The sequence below is a fragment of the Cryptotermes secundus genome, unplaced genomic scaffold (assembly GCF_002891405.2).
Source record: "Cryptotermes secundus unplaced genomic scaffold, Csec_1.0 scaffold507, whole genome shotgun sequence".
Classification (NCBI taxonomy): Eukaryota; Metazoa; Arthropoda; class Insecta; order Blattodea; family Kalotermitidae; genus Cryptotermes; species Cryptotermes secundus.
Window position 1 is genome coordinate 568,347 of NW_019740660.1, and position 10,581 is coordinate 578,927.

Below are 10,581 nucleotides of genomic sequence, written 5' to 3' on the forward strand. Positions count from 1 at the left end.
TTTCATATACAACAGAGTTCAGGATGGATCAGACGAAGCAGCGTCATATCAGTTGTAATTTCAAGACTGAACCAGTGTTGTAAACTGGGGGATGTCTGCCATGTTCGCAGTGTGCCCCAGTAATGCACTTGGGGTCGTGGAGGAAAGCATCCATATATCTTGAAATCGTTATGGCTCTTTTATGTTCCTCTAGTACCAATCTGGTCACGGGGAAATCAAGTAGTCTCCATCCGAATTTGTATTTACTTGTTTTTGTGTTTATTTAACACCATCTTCATGAAGCAGATTAGCATAGCGGTAACTTGTATACAGGAGGTTCTCAGTTTTAATCCGCTGGAACAGTGACAATCCTGACTGAGCGTGAATTTCCTCAGCCCCGCCATATAAATTACGGGATACTCGAAGGGTACTGAGGCTGTTTCCACGTGGGTAGAGCGGCAGGGGCGCAAAGCTGACCACTCACCTTCATCTGTAGTCCATTCGCGGAGACAAGAGAGTCCTCGTAAACAAATGCACGCGGTATCTCCTTCGCTCTATGAATGAAATCATGCAGCGATCACGTGATGCGTGTATCATTGCAAGGGCGTCCAAAGTTCACTCTTCAGTCTGAATGCAGGTTAACGTGCGTCCGAATGCAGTGAGTACACTGAAGTAACCGCGCGCTTTGTCCACTCCTTGCTGTCAGCTGTGGCGACGTGGGGCTTGCTGTGTTTACGCTAACTGTCTCGTCTCCGCGAATGGACTATAGTGCCGAGGTTAAGAATAGTGGAACTATACCACCACTTCCCCAGCCGTCTTCATGGAGTGGTATCTAATTAATGCAGCCAAGAGATAGCCTTGCCTTTATTAGGCCACAACCACTTCCTCCAAATCCTGTACAGGCGTAGTATAGATACTGACAGCATCGGCAGGTCATCCGCAGGAAGTAAACAGGTGCTTACATATACAGCAAACCCTCGCTAATCCGGATCGAAATATTAAAAATTCAAAATACTGTTCACAGTTGAGTAAGTAAGCTATCCCTGTAACAGACCGTGAAGGCCCATAGGGTTGTGAGACGTCGAGGCTCCCACGTTATATAGACAATCGGCTCAAAGATGGCGGTAAGGTTGTTACGCGCCGGCCGCGCTTTACTGCCCAGGAAAATTATTTAATGAATTCCTGTTACTCATTTCTGTTAGAGGCTGAATCGACCCCAGGGCCATATGCGGCTGGAAGGTTTAGGTCAATTGAAAAAATCCAATGACCTCATCGGGACTTGAACCCGCGACCTTCCGGCTTGTAGCATAGTGCCTCAACCAACTACGCTACCGCGTGCTCCCTGACAGTCGAGTACATACATTAATAAAAGACAGATGATATTTAGAAAGGCAGAGGAGTCGCGTATCTCTTCAGACAACTTTTGGCATTTTCTTCTAATCTGCATTATTACGTTCAAAACAAGTACAACTTCTGAGTCTTCTGTAGATGAATAAATTTACTGTCTTTTTTGTAGTTCTTAACTGAAGGCGCTACAGTGATATATTTTTATTTATTGTCATCAGCACTACTTATAGCATTCAATTTTCCATTTATTTGTGTTCTAAGGATTTTTTTTTTCCCTTTTGGGGGTACTTTCTCTACATTAGCCCAGATGACCTCTCCCTCCCCCCAATTACTCCGAATTAGCGAGGGTTTACTGTACATAATACGTCCGAGTCTGTGTAACGTCGCAGTTGATAAAGCATCTTAAAATAGTAAATACATGAAAAAGGCAGATCTAATTAATTCCTTTGTTATATTGGATCTGAGGTTTTCACAGCCGTGAAAGCGAAGAATACTGTCTTCTGTGACGTCACGGCATTTAATACAGTAGATATTCGCCGACGTTTCGGAGGAACATATATCTCCATCTTCTGAGTCATTTCAGCTTGTTGCTTGCTTCTTGCGCGTTGCTGGTTTCGCATATCTTCGACCCTGAAGATGGAGACGTTCATGAGTTTCTACCGGACTACCCGGCGTCACATCCCAGAAGCTAATACTAATAAATCAATTGTCTACTGCGCTTCTCACCCAGACGCCCTCTACGGCTTTAATTTTATATACGGCCCGGGAGGGCTGAGGAAAACTTCGAGAAATCTCGGCCAATCTCAGTCGAGATTGGAACCGGTAGCTACGAAATACGAAGCAGGTGTACGTCGTGTTGTAAATCCCTAGATAGTTACCAGCGGTTCGAAGGAACCTCTGCTTCCGTCTTCAGGTTACAACTAGCGTGAAGAAAATGGTACACTTTTTTACGGCTATTTGTTCTCTCGAGGCCATGGTTCCTCCTTTCTCTATATCCGTCAGTTCTTCCCACGCCTTCTTACTCTTCTGCCCTCAACATGGAAGCAGAAGGTTGATCCGAAACGTCCGTAACGCTCAATAACATTACACGATGTTACAGCACTTGCCAATATGCCATATTTTTACATAATATGTTTTATCTTCACGTAACACATCATTGGCACGGAGTTATGGTAGTTGGGTTATAGTTTGGTCGTGGTCGTGAACCCAAGTGGCGTTAATGTCACGAAGAGTGATCCTCCATCGTCCCTTAGGACCTCCCACAGAAACCACCTGCAAACAGGCCATGACGTCAACAAGGTCGGAGGACTACAAACGTCACTGTTGTGCCATCTATGGGAGAGAGATCCAACTTCATAGAAACAGTGGAAGTAAAACAGTGTGCTGCATTATCGTTTTATTCCCAACTGCAAATTCTGTCAACCGCGATCGCGTTAGGTAACTACACTGCACTACTGAACTGAGTGATGAAGTTCTTAATTAATCACCACTCTATAAGGACGTATGGTGGAGTTGAAATATAGTTCCACGCATTCATAGCCTCAGCACAGCGAATTGGCTCAAGCGGCGACGTTTAAGATTTGTTTCCGGGAAGCTGTCGGTTCGAATCTCGGCCGATACGCCTGCGCCAGGCTAATACTCCGATTCAGCAGCACAGATCCTTTACTATACTTGTATCACCCTACCATCTGACGCTGTGTAGTCTAGCTACTGATAGACGTCGTTAAATAAAACACAAAAGCCCATGCAGTTTTAGCCTCAACACTGTAAGAGGGGGGAGTAGTCAGCGTCATGCCCCCCCTCCCCAGTATCCACTGTATAGGAGGCTCTGTGGGCCCCGTAATCTGTGTTGTCGTGAAGAAGAGAGAAATTTCTTGCCCCTGTTGGGGAATCGAACTCGTTACCCAGTCGGCTAGGCTGTGCCATAGTCACCATAGTAACTTCAGTGTGGTGTTTGAATATCTGTCTACCCAGGAAACAATATCACTTAAACCTCATACAGACTGGTCATATAGGGCGAATTTTGAGATCTGAACTGAAAGGGTTGGGGTTGTACGTTGTCACATGTGAAGCAGTGTGGTATGGTAGAAATTAATAGCATTTCAGAGAAATGTACTTCATGGAGCTGAGCCCTCCTTGAGAAGACGCCAGTTATGCAGCCACTCAAGAACTTCACAGCAATTCATGGAACCCGAAGGTTCATTATCATGTTCACAAGAGCCCTCCACTGGTCCCTATCCTGAGCCAGATCGATCTAATCCATACCACTCCATCCTATCTCTCTAAGATCCATTTTAATATTGTTGCACCCTTGTCTTGGTCATCCTACTGGTTTATTTCCATTCGGTTTTCCCACCAATGTCCTATATGCAATCCTCTCCAATTTGTGCTATATGCCCTGCCCACCTCATCCTCCTTGACTTGATCATTCTAACTGTACTTGGAGAAGAGTACAAGTTACGAAGCTCCTTATTATGCAGTTTTCTCCAACCTCCTATCACTTTATGTAACTGTTCAGTCCAAATATTCTCCTAAGCACCCTCTTCTCAAACACCCTCCATCCGAGAAGGCTCTAATATTATTTACTGTTGGATTATTTAACAGTACAGTCAGTATCTCGGATTGCAAGCTGTTGTTAATGTCATTTGACGTACTGTCCGAGAATTTGTTTGGATGGATGTATGAAAACCACAGAAAACATCAGGACACATGTTCTCCTGTCCAAGATTTCAACCTAGAACTGCCCTAAACTCCCGACTGTAATTCTCAGTTATTTGACCTGTCTTGAGGACACTTAGTGGTGGGTCTTGTTTCAGAAAGGTACTAAGGCTCCTCAAGCTGCTGGAAGGATTCATACAGATATGGAGAAGGGCTTCATAATGGCAGAGGTGATGAAGTTTGAGGACTTCAAAGAAGAAGGATCAGAGACAGCTGTCAAAGTAAGTAGCCACGCAGAGCATAGACCTGTTGCATGGTGCTTTCAGACACAGGTACAGAGCTGACATTTGTCTTCATGTTCCTCTCAGTCTCTTCTCATCTTCCTTCCATTCTCTTCTTACCTCTTCCCTTCCTTATCACTTCCTCTACCTTTTCCACATTTAAATGCTAAAAGGTAAAGCTATCCCTGTAACAGGCTGTGGAGGCCCATAGGGTTGTGAGATGTCAAGGTTCCCACATCTTTTGGACAATCAGCTCACAGATGATGGTGAGGTTGTGAGCCTTACGTGCTGGCCACCCTTTACACCCAGGAAGATTCCTGATACTCCTTTTGTTTAGAGGCTGAGTCGATCTCAGGGCCATAGTGCTCCTGGGAGGATTTGATCAATCAAAAAATTCATGATGTCATCGCGAATCAAACCCACAGCCTTCCAACTTGTAGCGTAGTGTCTTAACCAACTACGCTGCCACATGTCTCCTTCACATTTCCCCATGTTTTCTTCTTTCTTCCATGAACCACACAGCTCTGAGTCTGAAAGGGTTAAAGCTTCAGTCTGTAACAGGTGGAAAAATTACCATTTCCAGTGACTTTCTTCATTCCTTGTTTCCTCTTAATGACTAGGTTCCTGTTACTAAATGTCACTACTGTTTTCTTGTCACCAGAATGCAGGACAACGTTGCAATATAAAGATACATATCTAACAGATCCTTTCAAACAGTAGCACAGTTCAAATATTTGGGAACAGTGCCAATAATCAAAATTTCATTCGTGAAAAAATTAAGAGAACGTTAAATTCAGGAAATGCTTGCTATCATTCAGTTCATAATATTTGTGTCATCCTATCTGGTATCTAAAAATGCCACAATTAAAACATACAACATCGTAAGTTTGCCTGTTCTTTTGTATGGATGTCAGACTTGTGTTCTCACATCAAGGCAAGAACAGGTGCTAAGGGGAATAATATAATGGGAGGCTAGAGAAAACAATGTAATTAGGAGGTTGATAATTTGTCACCCTCACCAAATATAATTACAATGATCAGTCACTGCTGGAGGTGAGTGGTCAGTCTCTCTCCCCAGCACTTTCCCCACAGAATAAGTGGCCATGAGACCTACGAGACGGGTGACTCAGTGGACCTCACATCCGGTCTGGATGCTGTGTAGAAAAGAAAAATCTCATTTTATCAGAAATCAAACTCAGATTCCCAGGGTGATTCTCCTCCTCCTCCTACTCATTCTTCTCCTTCTTCTTCCTCCTCCTCTTCTTCTTCTTCTTCTTCTTCTTCTTTTGTGGTGAGACTCCACTCAGTACATTGGCCACTATTTGGCCTATTGTACCAGCCCTGGATGATAGGTCCTGAGAGTGGGGCAGTTAGTGAAATGAAAATTGGCAGGGCAAACTGAAGTACTCAGAAGAAAGATACTCCATTGCCACTTTGGCCACCACAAATCACACATAACCTGACCGGGGATGAAACCCAGGCCACCATGGTGAACTATAATAATCTGTATATGATTTCAGGCTGCAGGGAAATACCGACAGCAAGGTCGAAACTACACTGTTGAGGACGGGGACATCATATTCTTCAAGTTTAATGCTGGGGCAGGACTTAAGGATGCAAAGAAGAAGTGATGGCAAGCGGTGATGCTGGTGATGCTGGTGCATCTTTATGTGAATCTTGTCCTCTTCTCCTACTGCAGCACAGAGCTGTAAACAAGGACGATTTGGCCCACCCTTCACAATTGCCAAAACAGTTCCCATTCACAAGAAACAGGAAAATCTCTCTTTAGATGCTACATGTAAGCTTATATATGTACATGGCTCTCTTATGTACACTTCCAGTTCTAAAATATATATTTCTTGTTAATGGGACAGTGTTTTGTGATTCTCTATAAGGCCTTCGCCATAGAGTTCTGAATTACAAATGCAAAAATTGTATAAATTGTCAGGTTTTTATGGTTTTTAATGTTCAGATTGTGATCTTCTGTGTTGTGTCACTGTGTTGTGTTCCTGTGCATGGAACATGCTGCCTCCATCTTCAGGGTTTAAGCTATGAAAAACTGCTCTTTATCAGGAGGGTAGTCCTACAAATAAAACTGTCTGGGTGATGCAATATACAGTTCCATATTGCAAGATGTATATAAATCATGATATGAAGCCATCCTCAGTTTGAACTTCTCACACACAGAACTGAATGATGTACAGTTCGTGAAATGCACATAAAGAGACATGCTTCTGATTAGAACATTAAGATCAGAAATTAAGTAAGCTATAATTGTTTGATGTCACTCTTCTTAAAGTATTGTCACATGTATGAGTGACTCTTGGGTTGGATGTTGGTAGACTGCCTCTGTGGTCTAGTGGTCAGAGTTCCTGGTTGCAGATCCAGAGGTTCCGGGTTCGATTCCCGTCGCTACCAGAATTTCTGAGAAGTAGTGGGTCTGGAACAAGGTCCACTCAGCCTCATTAGGATAATTGAGGAGCTATTTCAAGGAAATACCGATTCCGGTCTAGAAAAGCGAAATTAATGGCCATGGGGATTCGTTGCACTGACCACGCAACACTCGCTGTCCACTAAAGTTGGCACTAACTTCGCCGACAAGCGGCATGTTATGAAACAAAACCTCAAAGAGTATTCTTTTGCGACGTCAATTTATTACTCAACGCCATAACTACAGTTAAATGTAACTATAACACAAAATGTTGAACAAGTCGTTTCACAGTCGATTCTTTCATATTAACAACTCTCACTAGACTGTAGAACTGCTCTGCTCTCCATACGGCTTCCACTGGCTTCTCTCAACACACACTGCCACGCTCGGTCCTCAACTGACTTCTTATACTGTTGCCTGCTGCAATAGCAGCGGCAGCAGCGTCCGCTGTCATGTCACAGTGGGGAAGTGTTGCCTAACACAGCTTCTCTGCTGTTGCGTCACCATGGAAAAATGTTTACTGTCAACACGTGTGTTATCTCGTCACACTGAGTCCACGATTCCCAACACAGCAGTTGCTCGGTCGATATAGTTCGCTTGCAAACTAGAACCACGGAGTTGGATTTATTAACCAGTTATACACTCACGACTCATGACTATATTTTACAGTTCATTAGAGCACACGCTCAGTCTTTCCTAGTCCTCAGTATCTTCACTAGTATAGTTACCTGGTAACAGCTCCTAACAATGGCTATTCCTCGGTTTCCAGGATCATGTCCTGTCTGAACAGTGGCTCCCTTCAAACTGAACTATTCCTGCTTCACTTGTCCTCCTTATAATCCCTTCGCACTGGTGGTGTACTTCAAATTAAGCCACGGTCACTTCCTTCCACATCCTTTTCCATTCATTATTCATCCTACCATTTGACGCTATAGGAGTCTCAGTTCTGAAAATGTCATAAAATAACCTACTAAAAAGAAAGAACTGAAACATAATGATATCAACTGTTTTTCACATGTTCTCACCTGTTTCAGTTTCAAATGCAGTCAGTTAAAAATTCAGTTTTAATGAAAAAATGGCTGTCCCAGGAAGTAAGTTCCCAGTATGGGGTTAAATTAAAGGTAAATCTATCCCTGTAATAGGCCTTGGAGGCCCATAGGGTTCTGACACGTCAAGGCTCCCACATTTTCTATGCAGTTGGCTGATAGATGACAGTGATATTGTTAGCCTTACGCTCCAACCGCTCTTTAACCCCAGGAAGATTCCTGGTACTCATTTTTGTTAGAGGCTGAGTTGACCCCAGGGCCATAGTGCAGCTGGAAGAAATAGGTCAATTGAGAAATCCAATGACCTGATTGGGAATCAAACCTGAGACCTTTCCGCTTGTAGCATAATGTCTCCACCACCTACACTACCATGTTCCTCCCACCCCAATATGAGGGTATGGCATTAATGTGCTGAGCATGATACAGTGATCCAGGTTCATGCTGTACTCTACCACTGCTGCTATGTTATTTGTATTCATTCATGTTTGAATGTCTGGTTTGTTCAGTGTACACATTCAGACATTCAATGCAGATGCTATATATTCTCTGAGTATGGAAATGACAGGTTCCTCTAAACCCATGTGAAGACGGGATCAAATACTTCCACCGTGACCCTGTGAGTCATATGAGGCAACAAAAAGGGAAGTCTCAAATCTGAGACAGTACAATATGGTCACGAGTCTCAAGGGACTAGGACCTGAGAAAGACTGCTCTGGCAAAGACAGGTTCCTGTAGAATTTTGGTATTCACCTATAGAACTTCACTGTATACCAATCCAGAAGATCAAGTTAGAAAAACTGTGCATTTAATATTTGGTCATGTCACAAGTATGGTTCAGTGATATGTTTGCTATGTTATAAACCATTTCGGTTGTAGAATTTGAAATTCTATATGTATATCCTGGCGAAGCATTGTGCCAGTCTGGAATGTTGGTCATGGGATCAGATGTTCTGAAGAGTACACTACTTCCTGATCAGAACGTTCTGATTTAAACATAGAATTGCTTTGCTTAGAGGCATTATAAGACCATTATTCTTATCCACTTCTCAAAATTGTTGTAACATTATAAGTTATGCTCATGCTTTTGCCCTGCAGTTACTCTCTAATTTGGGACTCCATGCTTCACCAAAGAGAAGCCATGTTGAACTGGCTGTGAAAATGTCTGTACATGGATAATAAAAATTTTATCATCCTTGGTGGTTCTAAATTTCACAATGAATGTACTTCACTTTACTGGGTTGTAGCATACATAGCAGGCTGCAACTTAACTGACTGCTTAATTAATTTATACCTTAATCTCTTTCTGTTATTTATGTGTAAGTTTATATCTTTTAACTAATTGCTTTTACATGTTATACTAAACAGTATTGTAACATTTAGTTTAAGGTCTTTCATTCTGGTCCGTCACACTAACCAATTAACAATCAAGTTCCTTCCGTCAAATGTGACACTTTTTTAAGTTTTCCACCTCGTCACCACCTGCCTTACATGTTTCGGCTCACCACGGAGCCATCATCAGAGGCATTTATAGTAGAAAAAGAATCACCAACACACAAAACTTCATTTTGTCCAAGATAGCCACGTTCCAGTTCATTAAAATAATTACAAATAGTTAAAATTACCCAGAGTGTCGGTTCACTAAAAGTTTTTCACACACCACAGTAGCTTTCTTATTTGATTCGTCGTTAATTCTGTAAAATATGTTTCGTTATTTGAAGTAAGAATTCTTAAAATCCCTAGAATTCTTTCCCGCTTGGCCCAATCTTTTTGCTTCGGGATGTTGTTGACGTGTGTTGTCTGTAAATAAAAATTGTGGTTTTATTTAGATTGTATTATATAAGTTTTTATGTGTATATACTTTTAAGGTTCAATAACCTTACCTGTCGGTAGTTGATGTTGCTTGTCTGTGTGTTGTGATGCTTGTGTGCTTAAGGAGTGCTGTGTCGTGTGGTTTATGTATCCTGTGTTTGTGACGTCAGTGTGGGGGTGTACGAATCCTGTATTATGAGTTCGAAGAGGTTTTTTTGATTGTTGGTTTCTTTTATCNTCATTTTTACTTTTATACGGTGGCTAACACTTGTGTTTCTGAAATATTCAGTTTTCCTGCAGGTGGAATTGTATTGTCCTTTCTCTGCTAGCACCATCCTTGTCTGAATGTTCACCAGTAAGGAAGTTGAAATCGACCAACGATGAAACTGATACATCAACATTACTTTAGTACTGACTTTAGGCTATCACAGTGGTTCATTGTTGATGGGGCCGTTGGGTCTGTAGTCTGTGTGGATATGGGGAGTGTTGCCATCATTTCAGAAATACATGCTGAGTGTTTCGTGTCTCACATTACTCACTTTGATCCTGAAGATAGAGGCAGCATGTACCTGCAAAACGTCACCGACACTGGCCGCATCCACAGAGGACAAGGAAGACCCAGACGGAAAGTCAGTACTTCTATAGTAGCATGCAGCAGTGAGAAGAATATTAATGCAGTGATATTCTTGCCAAAATAGATACCAGGTAAGATGATTAATGAAAAATACAAAACTTTAAAACCCAATGTAAGCAGTCCTCATATTTAAAATTCCCTTTTTCACTGCATCACAGTTGACCTTGTGTGGATCTCCTCTTTACATTAAATCATATGCTGTGAACTGCAGCATCACATGTGCCTAAGAAATCAAATATTGCTTCTGGGTAGTTGTGCTTCTCATAATGGATTCTGTTCCCATGGATTTAGTTATAGATATTTATTACTTTTATCGTCCTTTATGCACCTTCCCAAATTGTTTGCTGATCATTGCACTAGACCATAATTTTTTTACCTCTTTTTTCTGTTTATATA

The 10,581-nt window shown here is 42.1% G+C and overlaps 1 protein-coding gene across 3 annotated transcripts in view; it reads left to right on the forward strand.

The window, feature by feature from the left end:
* The window catches only part of LOC111872475 (obg-like ATPase 1), a 92,466-nt gene extending 86,087 nt beyond the window's left edge, over positions 1-6,379 (forward strand). For all 3 annotated transcript variants that reach the window (XM_023866431.2, XM_023866433.2, XM_023866432.2), the window contains 2 exons: positions 4,143-4,265; positions 5,786-6,379. In XM_023866431.2, coding sequence (XP_023722199.1) covers positions 4,143-4,265; positions 5,786-5,896 — 234 coding nt within the window. In that variant the 3' untranslated portion in view covers positions 5,897-6,379. The remainder of the gene's footprint in view (positions 1-4,142; positions 4,266-5,785) is intronic.
* The last annotated feature ends 4,202 nt before the right edge of the window (positions 6,380-10,581 follow it).